Below are 26,702 nucleotides of genomic sequence, written 5' to 3'. Positions count from 1 at the left end.
GACTCTATTGATTTATTAAATATGGTTGATAGTGGGTCACAAAGCTCCTCTTTGCATTCTTTAAGCACCCTGGCAAACACTTCATCCGGCCCTGGGGATTTGTTTGGTTTGAGTTTTACTATTTGTTTAAGAACATCCTCCCTGGTAACTGTTAAACTCGTCAACCTGTCCTCGTCCCCACCCACATAGACTTGTTCGGCTGAAGGCATATTGTTAAGTTCCTCTTTAGTAAATACAGATACAAAATATTTATTAAAAATACTACTCATCTCTTCATCACTATCTGTTATTTGACCTGTCTCAGTTTTTAATGGACCTATCCTTTCCCTAGTCTTAGTACGATATAACTGAAAAAACCCTTTAGGATTTGTCTTTGCTTGCCCTGCTATGCGAACTTCATAGTTTCTTTTTGCTTTCCTTATCTCTTTTTTAACATTTCTAACCAGTTGTACGAATTCCTGTTCTAAAGTGACCTCCCCATTTTTAATCCTTTTGTACCAAGCTCTCTTTTTACCTATAAGGTTCTTCAAATTCTTTGTTATCCACTTTGGGTCATTAGTATTCGATCTATTCAATTTGTATGGTATACTACGTTCCTGTGCTTTGTTTAGAATATTCTTAAATAAGTTATATATTGAATTCACATCGAAATCCCCATTTACGTCACCTATCGCTGGGTTCATGTCTCGCTCCAAGACCGGCCCCCACCCCATACCCAAGACTTTCCAATCAATTTGACCCAAAGAATTTTTTAGGCTATTAAAATCAGCTTTTCGAAAATCTGGCACTTTAACAGAATTTTCTCCTACAGGTCTATTCCATTCTATGCTAAATCTGATTTCTTTGTTATCACTGTTCCCTAGCTCACTCCCTATTTCGATGTCATTAATTTGTGTTTCTCTGTTAGTTAACACTAAATCTAAAATATTATTTTCCCGTGTTGGTTCCTTAATGTGTTGCGTAAGAAAGCAATCGTCAATTAATTCTAGAAAATCTTCTGCTTCACTATTCCCTGTTTTGTTCAACCAGTTTATTCCACTAAAATTAAAGTCATCCATGACGTAAATACTGTTAGATCTAGATGCCCTAGATATTTCATCCCATAGATGCTTTGCTTCCATTCTGTCTAAATTTGGTGGCCTATATATAACTCCTATTATAACATTATTTGCTTTTTCGTATAATTCTATCCAAATAGTTTCTGAGTGTGGCTCAGTTTTGATTCCTTCTTTGAGACTACATTTCAAATTGTCCCTAACATATATGGCTACTCCCCCTCCTCGTCTAATATATCTATCTGTGTGAAATAGTTTAAATCCATTTATTTGATATTCAGCTAATAGTTCTCTATTTTCTACATTCATCCACGTTTCGGTAAGTGCAATAATATCTATTTTTTTTGTGCAGACAAGAGCATTTAATTCGTTAATTTTATTTCTTAGACTTCTACTGTTCGTTAATTTTATTTCTTAGACGTCTTCTACTGTTACTTGAACGTGTCCAACGTAGGATGACTAAGTTAATTCCCCAAATTAGAAATCTTTCATATGAAGAAAGATTAACAAAGCTGAAGTTGCATTCACTGGAAAGGCGAAGAGTTAGGGGTGACATGATTGAGGTTTACAAGTGGGTGAATGGACATAACAAAGGGGATATTAATAGGGTATTAAAAATATCAACACAAGACAGAACACGAAACAATGGGTATAAATTGGATAAGTTTAGATTTAGGAAAGACTTGGGTAAATACTGGTTCAGTAACAGGGTTGTTGATTTGTGGAACCAAATGCCGCGTAACGTTGTGGAGGTGGGGTCCCTCGATTGTTTCAAGCATGGGTTGGACATGTATATGAGTGGGATTGGGTGGTTATAAATAGGGGCTGCCTCGTATGGGCCAATAGGCATTCTGCAGTTGCCTTTGTTCTTATGTTCTTAATCCCACTCATATACATGTCCAACCCGCGCTTGAAACAATCGAGGGACCCCATCTCCACCACGTTACATAAGAACATAAGAACATAAGAACAAAGGCAACTGCAGAAGGCCTATTGGCCCATACGAGGCAGCTCCTATTTATAACCACCCAATCCCACTCCAACCCGTTCTCGCAAATTCGTAAAGTCAATATTGACTTATTAACTACGTGCATAGGTGATATACTAAACATAATAGATACCCCTAAAAAGATTCATAGAAAACACCGACCTTACCTAACCTTGTTAGTATCTTAAGATAAGCATCTTATTGCTTCGTAATTACAATTATTACTTAACCTATACCTATTATAGGTTAGGTAATACCCCACCTCCACAATGTTACGCGGCAATTGGTTCCACAAATCAACAACCCTGTTACTGAACCAGTATTTACCCAAGTCTTTCCTAAATCTAAACTTATCCAATTTATACCCATTGTTTCGTGTTCTGTCTTGTGTTGATACTTTTAATACCTTATTAATATCCCCTTTGTTATGTCCATTCACCCACTTGTAAACCTCTATCATGTCACCCCTAACTCTTCGCCTTTATAATAATAATAATAATAATAATAATAATAATAATTTTTATTTAGGTAAAGGTACATACATAAAGAGATTTTACAAAGTTTGTTGGCTTTATAGATAGAGCTAGTACATACAATGCCTAAAGCCACTAATTACGCAAAGCGTTTCGGACAGGAAAAAACACTAATGACTAAAGCTTAAAACTAATGGGTAAGAACTAATTACGCGGCAATTGGTTCCACAAATCAACAACCCTGTTACTGAACCAGTATTTACCCAAGTCTTTCCTAAATCTAAACTTATCCAAATTATACCCGTTTGTGGGGACGAGGACAGGTTGACGAGTTTAACAGTTACCAGGGAGGATGTTCTTAAACAAATAGTAAAACTCAAACCAAACAAATCCCCAGGGCCGGATGAAGTGTTTGCCAGGGTGCTTAAAGAATGCAAAGAGGAGCTTTGTGACCCACTGTCAACCATATTTAATAAATCAATAGAGTCAGGCAGAGTGCCAGAGTTTTGGAAAGTTGCTAATGTGATACCAGTTTTTAAGAAAGGAGATAGATCACTTGCGTCTAACTATCGACCAATTAGCCTAACGTCTATTGTGGGAAAGTTACTCGAATCTATAATAGCAAATAAAATTCGTCTTCATCTTGAAAAACATAAATTAATAATTGAGTCGCAACATGGTTTTATAAATGGCCGTTCATGTTTAACAAATTTGTTATCTTTTTATTCTAGCATTGTTGAGGCAGTTGATAGTGGTAAGGATTGCGATGTTGTATACCTTGACTTTAGCAAAGCTTTTGATACAGTGCCACATGAAAGACTGATTAAAAAGATAGAGTCTCATGGTATTGGGGGTGCTGTATTAAGCTGGATCAGGGCATGGCTATACCAAAGGAAACAGAGAGTTAGTATAAATGGAATCAAGTCAGAGTGGGAAAATGTTGTAAGTGGAGTGCCTCAAGGCTCTGTCCTGGGACCTCTGTTGTTTATAATATATATAAATGATTTAGATTCAGGTTTGAGTAGCAACATTTGCAAATTTGCCGATGATACGAAAATCGGTAGGGAAATTAATTCGGAGGAGGACTCACTATCACTTCAAGTTGATCTAGATAGGGTTTTGAAATGGTCAAAGGATTGGCAGATGCAGTTTAATGCTGATAAATGTAAAGTTCTGAGGTTAGGTAATGATGATAGAGTTACAAGATACGAGCTAGATGGTGTTGTGATTGCGAAGTCGGATTGCGAAAGTGATCTGGGAGTTATGATTAGTAAGAATTTAAAACAAAAGGATCAATGCATAAATGTTCGTAATAAGGCAAATCGGACACTTGGATTTATTAATCGCAGCGTTAGTAACAAGACACCTGGTGTGGTTCTCAAGCTATATCTTGCTCTAGTTAGGCCCCATTTAGATTATGCAGTTCAGTTTTGGTCGCCATATTATAGAATGGATATAAATTCACTTGAACGTGTCCAGCGTAGGATGACTAAGTTAATTCCCCAAATTAGAAATCTTTCATATGAAGAAAGATTAACAAAGCTTAAGTTGCATTCACTGGAAAGGCGAAGAGTTAGGGGTGACATGATAGAGGTTTACAAGTGGATGAATGGACATAACCGGGGGGATATTAATAGGGTATTAAAAGTATCAACACAGGACAGAACACGAAACAATGGGTATAAATTGGATAAGTTTAGATTTAGGAAAGACTTGGGTAAATACTGGTTCAGTAACAGGGTTGTTGATTTGTGGAACCAATTGCCGCGTAACATTGTGGAGGTGGGGTCCCTCGATTGTTTCAAGCACGGGTTGGACAAGTATATGAGTGGGATTGGGTGGTTATAGAATAGGAGCTGCCTCGTATGGGCCAATAGGCCTTCTGCAGTTACCTTTGTTCTTATGTTCTTATGTTCTTATACCCATTGTTTCGTGTTTTGTCTTGAGTTGATAATTTTAATACCCTATTAATATCCTCTTTGTTATATCCATTCATCCACTTGTAAACCTCTATCATGTCACCCTAACTCTTCGCCTCTCCAGTGAATGCAACTTAAGCTTTGTTAATCTTTCTTCATATGAAAGATTTCTAATTTGGGAAATTAACTTAGTCATCCTACGCTGGACACGTTCAAGTGAATTTATATCCATTCTATAATATGGCGACCAAAACTGAACTGCATAATCTAAATGGGGCCTAACCAGAGCAAGATATAGCTGAAGAACCACACCAGGTGTCTTGTTACTAACGCTTCGAATAATAAATCCCAGTGTCCTATTCGCCTTATTACGAACATTCATGTATTGATCCTTTTGTTTTAAATTCTTACTAATCATAACTCCCAGATCCCTTTCGCAATCCGACTTCGCAATCTCAACACCATCTAGCTCGTATCTTGTAACTCTATCATCCTTACCTAGCCTCAAAACTTTACTTTTATTAGCATTAAACTGCATCTGCCAGTCTTTTGACCATTTTAAAACCCTATTTAGATCAACTTGAAGTGATAGCGAGTCTGCTTTCGTGTTAATTTTCCTACCGATTTTTGTATCATCTGCAAATTTGCAGATTTTGCTACTCAGACCTGAATCTAAATCATTTATATATATTAATGTTTAACAAATTTGTTATCTTTTTATTCTAGCATTGTTGAGGCAATTGATAGTGGTAAGGATTGCGATGTTGTATACCTTGACTTTAGCAAAGCTTTTGATACAGTGCCACATGAAAGACTGATTAAAAAGATAGAGTCTCATGGTATTGGGGGTGCTGTATTAAGCTGGATTAGGGCATGGCTATACCAAAGGAAACAGAGAGTTAGTATAAATGGAATCAAGTCAGAGTGGGAAAATGTTGTAAGTGGAGTGCCTCAAGGCTCTGTCCTGGGACCTCTGTTGTTTATAATATATATAAATGATTTAGATTCAGGTTTGAGTAGCAACATTTGCAAATTTGCCGATGATACGAAAATCGGTAGGGAAATTAATTCGGAGGAGGACTCACTATCACTTCAAGTTGATCTAGATAGGGTTTTGAAATGGTCAAAGGATTGGCAGATGCAGTTTAATGCTGATAAATGTAAAGTTCTGAGGTTAGGTAATGATGATAGAGTTACAAGATACGAGCTAGATGGTGTTGTGATTGCGAAGTCGGATTGCGAAAGGGATCTGGGAGTTATGATTAGTAAGAATTTAAAACAAAAGGATCAATGCATAAATGTTCGTAATAAGGCAAATCGGACACTTGGATTTATTAATCGCAGCGTTAGTAACAAGACACCTGGTGTGGTTCTCAAGCTATATCTTGCTCTAGTTAGGCCCCATTTAGATTATGCAGTTCAGTTTTGGTCGCCATATTATAGAATGGATATAAATTCACTTGAACGTGTCCAGCGTAGGATGACTAAGTTAATTCCCCAAATTAGAAATCTTTCATATGAAGAAAGATTAACAAAGCTTAAGTTGCATTCACTGGAAAGGCGAAGAGTTAGGGGTGACATGATAGAGGTTTACAAGTGGATGAATGGACATAACCGGGGGGATATTAATAGGGTTTTAAAAGTATCAACACAGGACAGAACACGAAACAATGGGTATAAATTGGATAAGTTTAGATTTAGGAAAGACTTGGGTAAATACTGGTTCAGTAACAGGGTTGTTGATTTGTGGAACCAATTGCCGCGTAACATTGTGGAGGTGGGGTCCCTCGATTGTTTCAAGCACGGGTTGGATAAGTATATGAGTGGGATTGGGTGGTTATAGAATAGGAGCTGCCTCGTATGGGCCAATAGGCCTTCTGCAGTTACCTTTGTTCTTATGTTCTTATGTTCTTCTTATGTAGATAGAGGCTCATGGTATTGGGGGTGCTATATTAAACTGGATTAGGGCATGGCTATACCAAAGGAAACAGAGAGTTAGTATAAATGGAGTCAAGTCAGAGTGGGAAAATGTTGTAAGTGGAGTGCCTCAAGGCTCTGTCCTGGGACCTCTGTTGTTTATAATATATATAAATGATTTAGATTCAGGTTTGAGTAGCAACATTTGCAAATTTGCCGATGATACGAAAATCGGTAGGGAAATTAATTCGGAGGAGGACTCACTATCACTTCAAGTTGATCTAGATAGGGTTTTGAAATGGTCAAAGGATTGGCAGATGCAGTTTAATGCTGATAAATGTAAAGTTCTGAGGTTAGGTAATGATGATAGAGTTACAAGATACGAGCTAGATGGTGTTGAGATTGCGAAGTCGGATTGCGAAAGGGATCTGGGAGTTATGATTAGTAAGAATTTAAAACAAAAGGATCAATGCATAAATGTTCGTAATAAGGCAAATCGGACACTTGGATTTATTAATCGCAGCGTTAGTAACAAGACACCTGGTGTGGTTCTCAAGCTATATCTTGCTCTAGTTAGGCCCCATTTAGATTTTGCAGTTCAGTTTTGGTCGCCATATTATAGAATGGATATAAATTCACTTGAACGTGTCCAGCGTAGGATGACTAAGTTAATTCCCCAAATTAGAAATCTTTCATATGAAGAAAGATTAACAAAGCTTAAGTTGCATTCACTGGAAAGGCGAAGAGTTAGGGGCGACATGATAGAGGTTTACAAGTGGGTGAATGGACATAACAAGGGGGATATTAATAGGGTATTAAAAGTATCAACACAGGACAGAACACGAAACAATGGGTATAAATTGGATAAGTTTAGATTTAGGAAAGACTTGGGTAAATACTGGTTCAGTAACAGGGTTGTAGATTTGTGGAACCAATTGCCGCGTAACGTGGTGGAGGTGGGGTCCCTCGATTGTTTCAAGCGCGGGTTGGACAAGTATATGAGTGGGATTGGGTGGTTATAGAATAGGAGCTGCCTCGTATGGGCCAATAGGCCTTCTGCAGTTACCTTTGTTCTTATGTTCTTATGTTCTTATTATAAACAACAGAGGTCCCAGGACAGAGCCCTGAGGTACTCCACTAACAACATTATCCCACTCTGACTTAACCCCATTTATACTAACTCTCTGTTTCCTTTGGAATAGCCATGCCCTAATCCAACTTAATATAGCACCCCCAATACCATGAGCTCCCATTTTTTTAATCAGTCTTTCATGTGGCACTGTATCAAAAGCTTTGCTAAAGTCAAGGTACACAACATCACAATCCTTACCACTATCAACTGCTGGAATATGCCTCAACTATGCTGGTATAAAATGTTAGCAAATTTGTTAAACATGAACGGCCATTTGTAAAACCATGTTGCGACTCATTTATTAATTTATGTTTTTCAAGATGAAGACGAATTGCATTTGCAATTATTGATTCAAGTAACTTTCCCACAATAGACGTTAGGCTAATTGGCCGATAGTTTGACGCAAGTGATCTATCTCCTTTCTTAAAAATTGGTACCACATTAGCTACCTTCCATGACTCTGGCACTCTGCCTGACTCTATTGATTTATTAAATATGGTAGACAGTGGCTCTGAAAGCTCCTCTTTGCATTCTTTAAGCACCCTGGCAAACACTTCATCCGGCCCTGGGGATTTGTTTGGTTTTAGTTTTTCTAATTGTTTAATTACATCCTCCCTGGTAACTGCTAAACTAGTCAACCTGTCCTCGTCCCCACCCACATAGACTTGTTCGGCTGAAGGCATATTGTTAAGTTCTTCTTTAGTAAATACAGATATAAAATATTTGTTAAAAATACTACTCATCTCCTTGTCATTATCCGTTATTTGACCTTGCAATTTATTAATATTGCAATTTAAGCTTTGTTAATCTTTCTTCATATGAAAGATTTTTAATTTGGTGGAATTTAGGCCTTCTACAATTTCATTGATTCTTATGTTCATAGATTCTTATGAGTCAAGAGGAATCCTGATGTTGTTGTTGTTGTTTCAGATTTAGCTACTCAGGACGAAGTGTCCATGTAGCACGGGCTATGGTGAGCCCGTAATTGAGTTTGGTTATACATGATATCCTTTTTCCTGTGATATTTGGGTCTAAATTTAAAATGGAGGAGAGGACTTCTCCTTTTTCCCTGCTTATTTATCGCTTCTGTTTTAGTGCACTGGTTTTAATCTTGTTTTATTAACATTATCTTGGTGGCGGATGTAGATGCAGAATGGTCACTAGTGAGTCCCATTCCTCAACAGCTTTTCTAATCATTGTAGTCGCGGTGGAATGTGCATCTAATGCAGCTGCTGTCGTTGGATTAATGTTGAGTTTGATGCGCAGGGCTTCAGTAGCTTCACATTCCAGTAAGTAGTGCAATAGTGACGCCTCTGCTTCAGTTTCACAGATGTGACATTCTTTAACTATTGGGTTCATTACCTCCCAGCAGCACTTGTAACCAAGTCTGAGTCTGTGTATGGTTACTGAAATGTCTCCGGATATCCTTTTGCCAGGCTTGAAAGAGGAGTAACTAGTGGCTTGTTCGTACCATATCGCAGTGGATCTTCCTTCCACTAATTTGGCTCTGTGGCGACTTTTGATAGTTGAGAATATTTTCTTCTTGATTTGCTCCTTTATCTGTGAGAAACTTGGAGGTATTTGAACCTGTACAACAGGTAGAGCAGTGGCAGTTTTTGCTAGTGAGTCTGCCTTTTCATTACCATCTATGCCAATGTGACTTGGTATCCAATTTAGGGTGATTGACAGCCCTCGATTATGGGCTTCTTTTCCTATATGTTGAATTTCTGTGAGTTGTACATTATCTCTGTGCTGACTTATAACAATGCCTGGAGCGAAGATTTAGAGTCTGTATGAATGATGACATCATGTAAATTATTCTCAATTGTATAGTTTATTGCCTCCTTCAGGGCATATAATTCTGTTTGCAATGTTGAGCACCCACTATTCATGCTCCAGTAAGCTTCATGGTAGGTAGTGTAAACTGCTGCTCCAGCAGAACCTTTTTCTTGATCAACTGATCCATCTGTGAAGATGTGAGTCGTTGTAGGTCTAGAGATAGTTTCCATTTGTTGTTCTATTACTTCCTTGAGCCTCTGCGGGTCACATGCTGATTTTTTAACTGGTAATCTTTCAATGATTATCTTTAGATTCGATTCTTCCCATGGAGGAGGCTGTCGAAGGTGTTGATATGGTCTATCTTCCCCTTTGTTTTTAATGGTCCATTTCAGGCCCATTTCTCTAAAATCTTGACCACATTATCCATCCATGAGCTTGTTCTATACTGTAGGTTTTTCTGAAGGGATTTCTGTATGCTGTCTTTGATTGACAGTGTGGCGGTTGTTCCAGTAAGTTTTCCTATTATGGACGCGTAGAGAGAACCTTAGAATGGAAACAAATTTACCAGCATTAGAAAACAGAATGAAACAAAGGATAGCCACCATAATAGGAAAACTTACTGGAACAACCGCCAGACTGTCAGTCAAAGACAGCATACAAAGATCCTTTCAGAAAAACTTACAGTATAGAACAAGCTCATGGATGGATAATGTGGTCAAGATTTTAGAGAAAATGGACCTGAAATGGACCATTAAAAACAAAGGGGAAGATAGACCATATCAACACTTTCGACAGCTCCTCCATAGGAATCCTGAAGTTTTCTTAGTCAGATTCAGATTCAGATTCAGATGTTTATTCAGGTAAGGTATATACATACAAGTGATGTTACATTAATGGATTGATATATAGATAGAGCTAGTACATACAATGCCTAAAGCCACTATTACGCAATGCGTTTCGGGCAAGAAAAACATTAATATCTAGAACTTAATACTAATTGAGCATAAAGAATAAAAGATGTTGAGAACAAATACAAATAAAGATAAAAAAAAGGGGGAACATGACTGAAAAAGCAGCACAAATACAATAGGTTGACAAACAGTGTTGATTACAAAAAAAGAAAAAAAAAAAAAAGAAAATAACAGACATGGGTTGACAATAGAGGAGTGAGGTAGATTACAGGGAATTTATTAGGTAGTGTTTAGTTTTTATCTTAAACTGGTTGAGAGAGGTACAGTCTTTAACATGGTTGGGAAGGTCATTCCACATTCTGGGCCCCTTGATTTGCAGAGCATTTCTAGTTTGATTAAGACGTACTCTAGGAATATCAAAACTGTATTTATTTCTGGTGTGGTGCTCATGGGTTCTGTTACAACCTTCTATGAAGCTTTTAAGATCAGGATTGGCATTATAGTTTAGCGTTTTATATATGTATAATACACATGAGAGAATGTGCAGTGACTTAATATCTAACATATTAAGAGATTTGAGTAGGGGTACCGAGTGATGTCTGGGGCCAGAGTTGGATATTGTTCTAATAGCGGCTTTGTGTTGGGTAATTAGAGGACGTAAGTGATTTTGGGTAGTAGAACCCCAAGCACAAATACCATAGTTGAGATAAGGATAGATAAGGGAGTAATAGAGAGTCACCAGAGCAGGGCGTGGTACATAATATCTGATCTTAGAAAGAATGCCCACAGTTTTTGAAACTTTTTTTGATATATTTAGAATGTGTCCCTGGAAATTCAGCTTGTTGTCAATGAGAATGCCAAGGAATTTGCCATCTAATTTGTTACAAATTTGGGTATTGTTTATTTTGAGATTTATAAGACTAGAGGATTTATTGCCAAACAGAATATAGAAGGTTTTGTCAATGTTAAGGGTGAGTTTGTTGGCAGTTAGCCAAAGATGGACTTTATTTAGCTCAGTATTTACTGTGGCATTTAGAGCAAGAGGGTCAGGACTGGAGTAAATGAAGGTTGTGTCGTCAGCAAATAGAATTGGTTTGAGGTGTTGGGAGGCATTTGGAAGGTCATTAATGTAGATGAGAAAGAGGAGAAGGCCAAGTATGCTGCCCTGAGGAACACCAATGTTGATGGGTAGGGTGGGAGAAATTGTATTATTCACAGAAACATATTGGAGCCTGTCAGTAAGGTAGGACTCGAGGTATTGTAGGGAGTGCCCTCTGACTCCATAATGATGTAATTTAAGAAGAAGGTTATGGTGGTTGACAGTATCAAAAGCTTTACGCAGGTCCACAAATAACCCAACAGGGAGCTCCTTTTTATCAAGGGCTGTATGAATCGAGTTAAGCATACTAATAAGTGCATCGTTAGTGCTTTTTTTGGGTCTGAAGCCATATTGGCAAGGGCTAAGTATATTGAGTTTGGCTAGATATGAGTAAAGCTGCTTGTATATAAGTTTTTCAAAAATTTTTGACAAGTTTGGCAGGATTGATATAGGTCTGTAGTTGTTAACATCTGTGGGATCACCACATTTGTGGACAGGCGTTACTCTCGCTTTTTTTAGAATATCTGGAAAGGTTTGGAGTTCAAGTGACTTGTTGAAGAGCAAAGCAATAGCAGGGGCTAAAGATCTGGAGGCTTTTTTGTATATTAAAGTTGGTATCTCCTCAAGGGCACTAGACTTGGTTTTAAGGGAAAGGATTATCTCATTGACGTCAGTGGAATTAATAGGCTTTAGGTACAGAGACTGTGGATAGTTACCTGTAAGATAGTCCTTAATGTCGGTACTGGAAGATGGAATATCATTTGCAAGGGATGAACCAATGGAAGAGAAGAACCTATTGAACTCAATAGCAGAATCAGAGGCTGAAAGCTGACCATCGTTATTAGACAGGAGAGTAGGTTTGTTATTTAAAGATTTCTTTGATCCCAATATTTGTGAAATTGTGCTCCAAGTTTGTTTAATGTTGCTCTTTATTTGAGTAAATTTATCTTCGTAGTAATTAGTTTTGGCTCGTCTAATTATCTTAGTTAGCAATAATGAGTAATTCTTTGAGAATTCTTTGGAGACAATTCCTAACCTATACTTCTTCTCAAGGTCGTGTTTTTTGTTAATGGATTTCAGTATTCCCTTTGTAAGCCAAGGATTGTTAAGCCTTTTGCTTGTGACTTGTTTTGTAAGCCTAGGACAGTGGGTGTTATAAAGGCTAAGAGTTGTTTGTAGAAAAGATTGCACTGCTAGGTTGATGTCCCCTATGTTACCTAACTCGGACTCCCAGTTGACATTATCAGCAGCAGTTATAAAATTGTTTATAGCAGTTTCATTGTGCAGCCTAAAGCTTAACTCCCTTGTTTCTAGAGGTGGTTTGCTAATGTTAGTTAAGAGAAATGTGGGGTAGTGGTCTGTAGTGCTATCGGTGATTATACCTGAAGTAAGCGGAGAGGTTATGTTGGTCCAGATGTGATCTAGAGTCGTGGCAGTGCTATCAGTGATTCTAGTAGGTCTAGTGATTAAGGGTATGAGGAGGCAGGAATTCATACAGTTGAGGAAGCTAACAGCAGTAGGGTGTTCTGGCTCGCAGAGGTCAATATTAAAGTCCCCTGCGATAATTAGGTGGTTTTTGTTCAGTCTGTTATCAAGTATTAGATTTCTAAGGTTTGAGTTGAATACAGACACATCAGTGTTGGGAATTCTATAGACTGCACCCACAGACAGGACAGACTCAGCACCCTTGACTCTGAAGCTGGCGAAGATATACTCCCCATAGCAGTCTCTAGTTCTAATTTCTTTTAGGCATGTTAGTTCTTGGTGGTAGTAAAGAGCAGTGCCACCACCTCTCTGAAGTTGACGACAGTTGTGAATTGCTGAGTAGTTAGGCATGTTAAAGAGTTGAGTAGTATCCTCTTTCAACCATGTTTCAGTAAGTATAATAAAAGAGAATTTGTTGCCAATAGTTTCAATCAAGGCACTAACATCATCGAAGTGTTTACCTAGGGATCTAACGTTCAAATTGATTACAGAGATATTGTGATTATGAGTTAATACATTGTTTACATCATGTGCTGCAAAATATCTGCAATTTAGATCATGAAAGTGATTATTGTCATAGATAGTGGATAAGAGGTTAAGTTCTGGGTCTAAACTTGACTGCATAAAAGAAGCTGATTGTAGAATCAGAAATAAGTAGAAAAAAGCTATAAAATAGGGAAAAAAAAATACACAATACTGTACAAAACAAACACAAAAGGGGCTTACAGGGGTACAATGGAGTAAGGGAGTATGGCTAGGCTAGGCAACCTAGGCAATTAATGAGATTAAAGAAAAAACATGTAAACATGGACTATACAAAACACAAGATATGGAAATATAGTTCACCCGACTCCTCACTTCCTGTCATTATAAACTGAGTTTCTAGATCAATCAGTCCAGCATAGAGTGAAAGACAATCAATCAGGAGCGTTTCTCTACCACTTAGAGGCTATTCATGCCCGTGCCACCTCTGGAGGTGTCGAGACTAAGAAAATTTCCATCACTCAGTCTTTCATAACGTTATTTTATAATTGACCATTTCAGATCCATCCTAGAGCTAGAAATATCTTCAGAAATTCCTTCTGATTACACCTAGGAAATAGAATTGATTAATATTAACGGCATTAAGAATATTGAGAGGTGTTCAGTGCTTTTTCTGTCGTTTAATACATTATGGAGCAGTTTAACGGAGAAGTCGCTAGTCGCTTGCTAAGACACAGGAGAAAATTCATCGGCTCTGGGGCGTATGGAGTAGTTGCTTTAGTGGAGTGGCGGAGAGAGCCTGTAGCTCTTAAAATATCGAGGTCTTCTTTGTTTTCCAAATCTTTCAGCAGGGAAGCCGACATTTTGGCGTTACTGAAGGGTGCAGGTGGCGCGCCCTTGCTGCTGGGTGTGGCAGTTAATCCTTTCGCTCTCCTGATCACCTACAAGGGTAGTCAGACACTTCAGAATTTGTTTAACGACCCAGAATACAACTTAATCGACCTCGGATTACAGGTTGGGAGAAAATTACTTGAAATCCACAAGGCGGGTATCGTACATAACGATATTAAGGGTAGTAATATTATGGTCCAAGGCCCGCCTCATAATCCAGAAATCAGTATAATTGATTTTGGAATGGCCTGCAAGACAGATGAAAGCGTCTTGCTGTTTGGGGATCCAAATGTTAGCACGATACACGCCCCCGAAATGATTGAGCGAGGATGTAGTAGCTTTGCGTCTGATGTTTTCTCCTACGGTGTACTGATGTTGCAGATCCTGAACGCGTCGCCCACGACTATGACTCTCCCATTGACAAACCCATCAATAGGAGAGGTAATAGAGGAAGCTATGCACCCCAACCCTCAGTGTCGTCCCTCACTCCCTGATCTTCTGCGTCGTCTACAGGAGAACATGAACAAAAACTCTTCATCAGAGCTACAGGATGGTGTCGACCTTCAACGCAATATGGATGGAAATCAACACCCTGCTCAGCGCTGTGGGACTCCTGGTACACAGATGGGCACTCCTCACAAGGTCATGAAACAAAGCCAACGTCTAAATAAGAACTGCGTTCTTATCTAGAATCCAATATGAACAATTGGATTCGTAGAAAAACTTCAGCATGGCTAGGAGCATCATCCGAAGAAGTGCTATTGGATTCCTTGTCGAGAAGTCATCACACTTCAACACTGTGAGGAACATCGTATAAAAAAGGCTGTACAATGAAGGCTTAATTTTTCATTAGTTAATAAATTACAGTTTTATAAAAAAATAAATTGTAATAAATTATGTTTCATTTATATCTTCTCCTTTCGTAATTCCTTACCTTTTTAGTTGTGTTCATCTACTTTTGGTCTTGTTTGATAAACAACAAGATTTAATATTATGATTTAAAATCTTTGTTTAATTGTCCCAAAAGTTGAGGATGGTGGTGGCTTCCACAACTTCTTCACTCACAACACATACAGTGGGGTCAAGCAAGCCAAATTGGGCCTAACAAGCCAAATATTCGCGAAATAATAATTTTTTAATAATATCCTAATTTTTTTTTTAAGAAATGAACAGTTTTCATTGTATTATACATGATTTCAATTTGATGTTATTGGAATCAAAACTAACATAGAAATTTGATCAAATTTAACCCAACATAACTATAAGTCGGTAAACTATGTTCCTAGACAGCTTGGGAGAGAGAGAGTTAAGAAAGAGTTTTTTTTTTATATTATTTTCTACCACAGACGTGGCCGGACATTTACAATGCTAACCAGCATATATACATTTTCTTCTGTCCTCCATGGACAGGGTGAGAAATTTTTTAAACATATAGTTCAGAGATTTATTGAACAATTAACCACAGAAGGTGATTGTATAGTGCTTTAAAAATGCTAAGCTAATGCTTAGCATTTTTGCTAAGCATTATGTAAATACATAGATCCAAATGCATATTATTTTATGCATATTTACATAGATTCACATATGCCCTACATAAAGTGCTCGATGTGTCTTTTACACAGTATCATTAATGTGCATTTACAAAGGTGAAATGTAATTCTGATCAGCTTCCACTTTATAAAGTTTATAAACTTTATACATCAAGCGGATGGTCAAGCGGATTAAGGTGCCCTGTAGTTACCAGTTGCGTTGCTCCTGGGAGTATGGGTTCGAGTCACTTCTGGGATGTGAGTTTTCAGTCGCATATAGTCCTGGGGACCATTCAGGCTTGTTCGCATTTGTGTTCCTCACGTGTGCCCCAAAGAATGAGGTGATTTGGTGAAATGCTATGCCCAAGATTACCATCCGAGTTGCCGGCGGGGAAGTGGTTCAAATAGCTTCGGCTATCACTTCCTTTTGTCCGGCCGTGATGGTCAAGCGGATTAAGGCGCCCTGTAGTTACCAGTTGCGTTGCTCCTGGGAGTATGGGTTCGAGTCACTTCTGGGGTGTGAGTTTTCAGTCATATATATATATATATATATATATATATATATATATATATATATATATATATATATATATATATATATATATATATATATATATATATATATATATAACTGAAAACTCACACCCCAGAAGTGACTCGAACCCATACTCCCAGATGCCACGCAACTGGTATGTACAAGACGCCTTAATCCACTTGACCATCACGACCGGACATAATGAGGTGATAGCCGAGGCTATTTGAACCACCCCACCGCCGGCACTCGGATAGTAATCTTGGGCATAGCATTTTACCAAATCACCTCATTCTTTGGGGCACACGTGAGGAACACAAATGCGAACAAGCCTGAATGGTCCCCAGGACAATATGCAACTGAAAACTCAATATGCAACTGCAACTGTCCTGGGGACCATTCAGGCTTGTTCGCATTTGTGTTCCTCACGTGTGCCCCAAAGAATGAGGTGATTTGGTAAAATGCTATGCCCAAGATTACTATCCGAGTGCCGGCGGTGGGTGGTTCAAATAGCCTCGGCTATCACCTCATTATGTCCGGTAATATTCAGGCTTGTTCAGGCTTGGTAATGTTGGGCATAGCATTTTATCAAATCACCTCATTCTTTGGGGCACACGTGAGGAACACAAATGCAAACAAGCCTGAATGGTCCCCAGGACTATATACAACTGAAAACTCACACCCCAGAAGTGACTCGAACCCATACTGCCAGGAGCAACGCAACTGGTATGTACAGGGACGCCTTAATCCGCTTGACAGTATGGGTTCGAGTCACTTCTGGGGTGTGAGTTTTCAGTTATATATATATATATATATATATATATATATATATATATATATATATATATATATATATATATATATATATATATATATATATATATATATTATATATATAATAATTCTAACACGAATTTTCTCTATCTCTCTTATGTTTCTTTTCACTGTTGATGGTAATTCAAAGACCAATTCTCCAAAATTTCTAGTCTGACGCGACACTTGAGCGCATTTCGTAAAACTTATTACATTTTCAAAGACTTTAGTTTACAAACACACAACTGAAACTGAATAGAGCTTACACATCTTCGAGGTTTATATCTACATTTGGTTGGGGTGGATGAGGTGAAAACAAACTTTCAACGATGGGTATTGAATGGGTATTAAATTCAAACACAAGACAGAACACGAAACAATGGGTATTGAATGGAAGTAATTGTAGAAAGGCTATTGGTCCATATTTCTTGATGCTTCTATATTGGAGCGGAGTCTTGAAGTGGGTAGAATATAGTTGTGCATTAATTGGCTGTTGATTGCTGGTGTTGACTTCTTGATGTGTAGTGCCTCGCAGACGTCAAGCCGCCTGCTATCGCTGTATCTATCGATGATTTCTGTGTTGTTTGCTAAGACTTCTCTGGTGATGGTTTGTTTGTGGGAAGAGATTATATGTTCCTTAATGGAGCCCTGTTGCTTATGCCCCTTGCACCTTATGCATTGTTAAACGCCTGGAAAGAGATGTTGTTGTCTTGCCTATATACTGTTTTTTTTAGGCTTACAGTCCCCAAGAGGGCATTTGAAGGCATAGACGACGTTGGTCTCTTTTAAAGCGTTCTGCTTTGTGTCTGGAGAGTTTCTCATGAGTAGGCTGGCCGTGTTTCTGGTTTTATAGTAAATCGTCAGTTGTATCTTCTGATTTTTGTCTGTAGGGATAACGTTTCTACTGACAATATCTTTCAGGACCCTTTCCTCCGTTTTATGGGCTGTGAAAAGAAGTTCCTGTAAATAGTCTAATAGGGGGTATAGGTGTTGTGTTGTCTCTTCAGAGGTTGCATGGCGTTTTACTTTCCTTCTTATGATGTCTTCCACGAAACCATTGGAGAAGCCGTTGTTGACTAGGACCTGCCTTACCCTACAGAGTTCTTCGTCGACTTGCTTCCATTCTGAGCTGTGGCTGAGGGCACGGTCGACATAAGCGTTAACAACACTCCTCTTGTACCTGTCTGGGCAGTCACTGTTGGCATTCAGGCACATTCCTATGTTTGTTTCCTTAGTGTAGACTGCAGTGTGGAAAACTTCGCTCCTTTCCATGACTGTTACATCTAGAAAGGGCAGCTTCCCATCCTTCTCCATCTCGTAAGTGAAACGCAACACAGAATTCTGCTCAAATGCCTCCTTCAGCTCCTGCAGATGTCTGACATTAGGTACCTGTGAAAAAATGGCAGAGTGTGTTGGTATGTCGTCAACATACCTGCAGTATATGGCCGGTTTCAAGTTCATGTCGTTCAAGTTCAAGGAGGCATTTGAGCAGAATTCTGTGTTGCGTTTCACTTACGAGATGATTTATCTCCCCCCCCCAAATGTCCCACTTTCTCTTCCTGACCTGCTGGACTCCTTGCCGGAACCTGTGCTCCTGTTGGGGGATTTCAACTGTCGACATGTCCTCTGGGGTGATGCTCTGACAAACAGCCGAGGCCGCCTTCTCCAACCGTTTGTCCTCTCTTCTTCCCTGTCTCTTCTGAATTCTGGTGAACCCACTCATGTGGACTCTCGCACTTGCACCCTTTCCTGCCTTGATCTTTCTCTCTGCTCGTCGTCTCTTTACTTGGATTTCATGTGGCGGGTTCTTGATGACCTCCATAACAGTGACCATTTCCCCATCCTTGTTTCCTTTTTCTCTTTTCACTCTCCCCTCTCCTTCCCTAGGTGGCAGTTTGCCAAAGCTGACTGGAACTTATTCACCCTCCGTGCTACTCTCACTGATCTCTCCTCTCTGCCTTTTCCTCGCGCCCTCCTCCTTTTTCATGATACCATCTTCGATGCTGCCCTCCGCTCTATTCCTCGTACTACCTCTCGGGGCACGTGGAAGTGTGTTTCCTGGTGGAAGGTGGACTGGGCATGGGCTGTCCGCTGTAAGCGTGCAGCCTGGAAGAAATACCGACGCCGGCAGACGGCTGATTCTTTTATTTTGTTTCGGAAAGCAAGTGTGGTGGCCCGTAGGACTATCCGGACAGCTAAATGTAAGAGTTGGAAATCTTATGTTTCCACCATTACGTCCGATACTCCTCTGCTGTAGAACCAGAAGAAAATCTGCAAGATAGTGGGTACGTTCGTTGTAGATGTCTCGCCGGTCCTTCACCTCTGTGGTACTCCTGTGGCTGACCCAGTGAAGGTCGCGACTTAACTGGGTTCCCACTTTTCTACTGTTAGTGCTGGTTTTCATCTTCCTCAATCTTTCCTTCTTCGTAAGCAAGTTCTTGAATCTCATCCCTTTGCTTTCCGCGCTCATCTCCGCCTTCCCTATAACAATCCCTTCTGTCTCTCTGAACTTCAATCTGCCTTGGCGCTCTTTGGTTCTATGGCAGCGGGCTCAGATGACATTCATTATGAGATGCATCGTCATCCATAACACGTCCTTGCACGTCTCAGTATTTACTGAGTCTGTATAACCAGGTCTAGGAGACGTCAGTCCCTGAGGACTGGCTGGATGCCATTGTACTCACTATTCAGAAACCAGGGTCTCTCGAGACATTCCCTAAGGACTTCCGCCTTATTGCCCTCACGAGTTGTCTGCAAACTTTTTGAACGTATCGTAAATGTTCGTCTGATTTGATTCTTGCAACACCATCATCACCTCTCTCCTTCTCAATTTGTTTTTTGCAAGTGCTGCAGCACGATTGATGTCCTGGTGAACTTGGAGGTCTATATTAGTACTGCTTATGCTGCAAAGACCTCAGTTGTTGCTGTCCTTTTTGACCTGGAAAAGGCTTATGACACCACCTGGAGATACCATATTCTGTCCCAACTTCGTTCTTTTGGTCTTTGTGGTAATCTCCCTCTCTTCCTCCAAAGTTTCCTCTCTCGTCGTTCCTTTAGAGTCAGGCTTGGTGCCACTCTCTCTCTGCCTCCTTTCAGCAGTATGAAGGTGTACCCTAAGGTAGTGTTCTGAGCACTACTCTTTTTCTGGTTGCCCTCAATGGCCTTCTTTCCTCCCTTCCTTCTGGCGTCTTCTCTGCTCTTTATGTAGACGATCTTACTCTTTTCTGTCGAGGTGATGACTCGCCTCTCCTTCATCGGCGGCTTCAACTTGCAAATGATGCTGTGTGGTCTTGGGCCACCAATCATGGTTTCAAGTTCTCTGCAACTAAGACTTGTGCTATGACTTTTACTCGGAAGCGTGTCGTTCTTCGTCCTTCTTTGTCACTTTATGGTCATCCCATTGAGTACAAAGATTCCGCGAAGCTTTTGGGGTTAATCTTTGACACTCGTTTGTCTTGGTCGCCCCATATCTCTTACCTCCGTGTTGATTGCTCTAAGGCCCTTAACCTACTTAAGGTTTTGTCCCATACTTCTTGGGAAACGGATAGGCACACGCTCCTCTCTTTGCATTCCTCTCTTGTACTGTCTAAACTCGATTATGGTTGCCCTACATACTCTTCTGCTTCTCCTTCTACTCTTCGCCGTCTTGATGCTCTGCACCATACTCGGTTGCGCCTCAGCTCTGGTGCCTTTTGTTGGACTCCTACACTCAGCTTGTACGTTGACACTGGCTTCCTATCTCTCCAGGACTGTCGAAATCGCTACAGTCTTCGCTACCTTGCACGGTCCTTACAATACCCTCACTCTCGCCTGTGTCGTGCTTTGACTTTCCCCCCTCCTGTAGTTCCTGTTCTCCTTCACCACCTCCCTCTTTCTGTCTGGTTGTCTCACCTGCAACATTCTCTTTCGGTTAGCATTACTAATATTTCTCCTCGTGTTGTTCCGTCCTTGCCCCCGTGGGGGGTCCCCCTTCCTCGATACTGCAAATCCCTGACCCATTTCACTAAAGCTTTTACTCCTCCTACAATTCTGAACCACCTTTTCCTTGAACACTTTTCTTCACATTCTCGCTCCGTTTCCATCTTCACCGATGGGTCTAAGTCTGCTGACGGTGTGGGCTACTCTGTTGTTTTTCCTGACCACACTTATATGTGTCGCCTGCCTCCAGAGACTAGCATCTTCACTGCAGAACTTTATGCTATTCTCTGTGCTCTTCGTCTCCTGCTTTCTCACTGTCAATCCTCCTTTGTGGTTGTAGTTGACTCTCGCAGTGCACTCATGGCTCTGGAGTCCTTTAATCTAGTCCATCCGGTCGTAGTCGAGATTCAGCATTGGCTGTTTCTTATCTCCAGTAGATTTAAGACAGTTGCGTTTTGCTGGGTTCCCAGCCATATTGGCGTCTCTTTAAATGAGTGTGCGGACGTTGCCGCTAAGGAAGCTATCCGCACTTGTCCCATCTCCTGTAAAGGTATTCCTTATTCCGACTTTTACCCATTTATTCATGCCTCCATCCTTGCCCGTTGGCAGGGTTGTTGGTTTTCTGTTACTGGTAACAAATTGCGTACTCCTAAGAGTAGTGTGTCACTGTGACCTTCCTCCTACCAACGTAACCGGCGGTGGGAAACGGCTCAATTTTACGTATTGGTCATATGCGCTTAACTCACGGACACTTAATGGAGTGCCGGCCTGCTCCTTATTTTCTTAATTTGCATTGTCCCTCTTACAGTTGTGCATATCCTTGTTGAATGTCCTGACTTCCAGGACGAGCGTGTGTCTTGCTTTCCGACCATCCCTCGCGGTCACTTGTCCCTAGATAGAATTCTTGGTGAATTGGATACTTTATGATATTGCTCGCCTTATGCGTTTCTGTTCTCGTATTTGGTATCCTCAGTGATATTTAGCGCCCTCTGATTATTCTGCACATTTGAGGGGTGCTAAATAGCCTTCCCGGCTTGGTGCCTTCTTTGATAATTACTTACTTATGTAAAATGTTTCTTCACACACAGGGTTATTTATTAACTGATGGAACTGCCTACCCGCCGAAGCCGTATATGCCAAAACTATTAACTTTTAAAGTACAGCTGGAAAAGATCATCACGCCAAATGGGGGGGATCTTCGATAATCTGCCGGCTTCATGTCCTCGACGAGGCCACTAGTGTGAATGGCTCTCAGGGATAATTGAGGGAAAATCAGGATAGTTTTCTCCTTTGGATGCCTGCACATGTGATGCTGAGAGACGGGTCATGGTGGAGAACGTGTCTGTGGATGATTTTTCATTCCATAAATATTTATTATTAATTTACGGCAGCTATCGAGGTTTTCCACAGGTAAATTACTGTACTCTAACAAGATGCAACTACAAAAGCTGTTTAAATTCTTGGAAAATCGTAATGACCAGCTGCATTAAAATATAACTATGAAATAGTAATTGTAGGTGAACGAAAACTCAATACCAAATTTCTTAGATCTTTTCTTAAATATAAAAATTGACAGGAAGGAATCTTATTCATTATGAACTAATTGAGCAAAAAAACATAAGTAATTTTAATTGAAGAACATTTATCAGAGCATAGTTAGTCAGTTATAGATTAATAATAGTATGATATTTATATGGTATAATAATAGTAAACCCGTGGAAGCCGTAAGAAATTGTGCATATTGAGGATATCCATAATTCTATCAAAATATCGTCCATTTTCGGCCAGATGGGCAAACGGCCAAATTCAGACGTCATTTTTAAAACAGGTTGACTGAATTTTCTGGTAAAAAAAAATAGTGATTACTGAAGGGTTTATTTTTTTACAATGTTTTGTTCCACTCTGGAACATCTTCAGATAAGGAATGAATTACAAAATTACACATGGTGTAATTTTGTTTTAAATGCACATGTGGAAGAGGTGAAGTTGTGTGGGGTGATGTGAAGGGTCAAGGGAATATAAGGGTAATCAAACATAAGGTAAGGAATAGGGGAATAATTGGGAATGATGCTAATCAAACACTGGGTAAGGTGGTGAGCTGGGAGAACTCAGTAGAGATGTTAGTGTTATCCTGTGGTGTTTGGTGAGGTCTAGATCTGGCCGTAGGCAAGGCATCGAAGACATTATAATAATAATAGTTCATATTGTGTCGGAGGAACGGCAGACTGCAGTTTATACATACAGTACATGCATGGCTTATATCGAGGTCCCTTACCCCCAGGATCGAACTACTGACTTCCCCAGGATGCAACCCTACAGCAAGCTGAATAACTCATCGGTACCTATTTACTGCTAGGTGGACAGAGCATTAGGTGATAGGAAACATGTCCAACCATTTCTGTCCCACTCGGGATTCCAATCTGGAATTCTTGACTGTGAATCGAGAACGAACGCAACTATACTACAGAGGCCATTTTGGTTATTCTGTATATTTAGGGTGGGCCTTTCTTTTTTATGAGTATAGCTTTCAGCTTTCAGGTCTTCCCTGGTCAGTGGTGGATGCCAGGATTGTTGTATTATCTACTAGCATGTTCCTAATGAATGTTGTGTTATGTGCACCTTGTATATGCTCTGTAGGGGCACCAACTTGTAGATGGCAGGTCAGTCTTCTCGAAAGCTTTGTGGTGGTCATACCATATAAGTAGATCGAAGGTGATATATCCTTCATTGGGGCACGTAAATTGGTATACCACGTTTGCTTTTTGGAGAGGGTTGTATTGTGTATTGTGGTTGTTCTTAAGTATTAAATCAGCAGTCTGTTCGTAAGTATTTATGTGTATTGCCTATGTTCAGATCCAGATCCAAAAACCAAGAATAGTCACTATACAGCTGCCTTCACCGTAGCAACCAGTAAGCAAGAGGCGCCAGGACTCACACCCTAGATACTGCTTGGTATGAAAACAATATATTTGTAATACATCTTACGTATGGTATATTGAATTAAATTGTGAATTACCTCAGCACAAGATTCTCAATAGGTCAGTAAAACAACTATTCTAGGATACATTCATAATTAGTCCTTTATTTATTACTGTAAGGTGTTTATAAATTTACAAGGTACCTTAAACAGATGGAAATGTTGTTGGGTTATGTGACAAATGTTATCACGTCCTGAACCTGCGCGCACGCCAGACACACTCGTTATTATGGCACAGAGAAACAACTATGAATATGCAATATATGTATGGGAAAACATCAATATTTTCATTGAGTTTATTAATTGTATGGCAATTGTTGGCAAGAAGTATGGGGAATATATCTTTACATACAATATTTTTCAGAGCTTAAGAATAACACTTAGGTACAATTTTTCTAGGACGATAGTATATTATGTATATAAATCAACGGAACTAAAGAACCATGTATTGATTCTTGTTATATTATGGAAACTTTTAAAAATACATAAAACTGAAGACACATGCAACTATAGCACTACAATAGACCATTCCCTCTGCCAATTTGCGTGAGCTTAGCCCTAAGAGGGTAGCCTCCAACTTCTAACATATACAGACATTCACTCTGATAGTATAGATATGACAGAACACCTCTACAATTTCCAGGTAAATTGGTAAGCCTATATGGTTTGGTTTCCAATGTTGGTGACAGGAAGCCTATAGGCGTATCGAAGTTTCATTAGGCAAACGATTGACCTCCAAAATACAACCCACAACAGTTACTTATCTCCCAGGTACCTATATACCGATAGTTGAACAGAGGCATCAGGTGTAAGGAAACATATCCAAATGTCTTGTCCTGCCCAGGAATCAAACTCTGAGTCAATCGGTTGTGAGTCAACTACGCTAATTACTTCACTACAGTTAAAAGAATAATAGTGAATTGTAATTCTTGTCCTAATGTGTACAAATAATCAACACTAACCTATGTAAGACAGGCTTTATAACATACCACATAACAGACACGTACAGTATGACTATAAGATAGAAATTGAATACCCATTGTTGGGTGTACTAAATAGGTCAACATTTCTGTTCTGCAAAAGAGATTTATCAGTCACTCTCCACCCAGCACCTGACAACTGGGTGGACAGCGCTTCAGATTCGTAGTCTTGAGGTTCCGGGGTTCGATCCCCGGTGGAGGTGGAGACAAATGGGCAAAATGTTTCTTCCACCCTGATGCCTCTGTTACTTACCAGTAAATAGGTACCTGGGAGTTAGACAGCTGCTACGGGCTGCTTCCTGGAAATGTGTAACAAAAAGGAGGCCTGGTCGATGACCGGGCCGCGGGGACGCTAAACCCCGAAATCATCTGAAGATAGATAACCACTCAGCTACTTTAAATATCCTTGTTTATTTCTAGTAGTAAAATATGCATTGTTAATTATCTGTCAATGATATGTTCGGCCTTTTGAATCTGTAACGTGAAATCAGTTCTGTCCATCCTCTTTGTGTCACTTGGGACAGCTCAGGCGTGAGACTTGCTGTATTAACTGTAGTGTTCGCCTTCAGAAATGAAACACTTGATGAGCTCCACATGATATACAGTATTGGGGTATAGTTGCGTTAAGAAAGATGCTGCTCTCTTCTAAGCCCAAGTAGGGATAGCGTTACACTAGAGGTGTGCCGATACTAATATATTTACTAATACCGCCTTTACCCTTAAACAACTCAACTATTTAAAAGTCGCGCATAATGGTTCGCTTGATAAATGTTTTTTTTTCACACATCAAATGTTTAAAATAAAGCGATTGGAGCCGTATAGTGGCTGATAATTAACACTGATTCTATGCTATAAAAGACTAATAATCGGATATAGATGCTTGAAGTTTTTTAGATGTTAGAATTTATTAAGAAATGACATTGTTTCTCATGATCTCAAGGTGTATAAACAATGACAATCAATTAGTAACCCTCAGTAATAACAATAATTATCATAGCATATCCCTCCGGAGTTCATTAAAAGTTAAAAAATTTCAAAAATTAAATAATTTAAAAAATTATCCATAGCCATTTTACATAGCGACTCAGTCATGGTCGAGTGGTTCAGGGCAAGATGCCTTGCGTTCCTTTTATGATGAATTTAAAACTTTAAATAGAACCATGAGCGTACTTTAAAAGAAATGGATACCTTGCTGTAGAGTACAAAATATGTCGCAACACATTTACGATATTCTCCTTATAGTTCTGGCTGAGAGGCACGACTAAGGAACTGATGTTGAACCAACACGAACATACATAGATGAGTGTGAGGCATGAGACGGTAGAGCCGAGAGTGGGCGGAGTGGGTGTGGGTGAGGAAACGGGTGGGAGGAACAGATATGTTGGGGTTTATGAGTGAGTACTCTGCCTTATTGATTAGGGCAAGAGTATTAACCTAATTGTGCTAGGGTTGATCTTCGGCTCTTTGGTTCCACCTTTTGGTCTTCAGTCAACTGCAGTATAGGTTTCCATGCCTCTTGCGGTTTGCAATATCTACATTTGAAGTTGTGTATGGAGTCTACATCAACCCCTTTATAATGCACCCTATTTGTTCGCTATTATGACACTGAAAAATAATTTTATCATGTCTCGGTGCTCATTTGGATACTTCGATTCCATCAGCGTCCATTGGTTTGTGTATCGCCCATTCCAGATAACGTCTTCCCTGTCAGTCTCCCTGAGAATTTTATATGCTGTCATCTCTCCACTAACTTTAGTCTTCCAGTAATATGAAATTAAATTCTTGTTCTTTTTCATAACTCAGCCCCCTGAAGGTCGAGAC

General features: G+C 39.7%; 1 protein-coding gene across 1 annotated transcript; it reads left to right on the top strand.

The window, feature by feature from the left end:
- The first annotated feature begins 13,931 nt into the window (after positions 1-13,931).
- Positions 13,932-14,822, top strand: LOC138371111 (probable serine/threonine-protein kinase DDB_G0271682). The gene has a single exon (XM_069335899.1). The coding sequence runs from the start codon at positions 13,932-13,934 to the stop codon at positions 14,820-14,822; it is 891 nt and encodes a 296-aa protein (XP_069192000.1).
- The last annotated feature ends 11,880 nt before the right edge of the window (positions 14,823-26,702 follow it).

The sequence above is a fragment of the Procambarus clarkii genome, chromosome 4 (genome assembly GCF_040958095.1).
Source record: "Procambarus clarkii isolate CNS0578487 chromosome 4, FALCON_Pclarkii_2.0, whole genome shotgun sequence".
Classification (NCBI taxonomy): Eukaryota; Metazoa; Arthropoda; class Malacostraca; order Decapoda; family Cambaridae; genus Procambarus; species Procambarus clarkii.
Note: the sequence above shows the minus strand (reverse complement) of the source record. Positions and strands in the feature narration are given on the sequence as shown.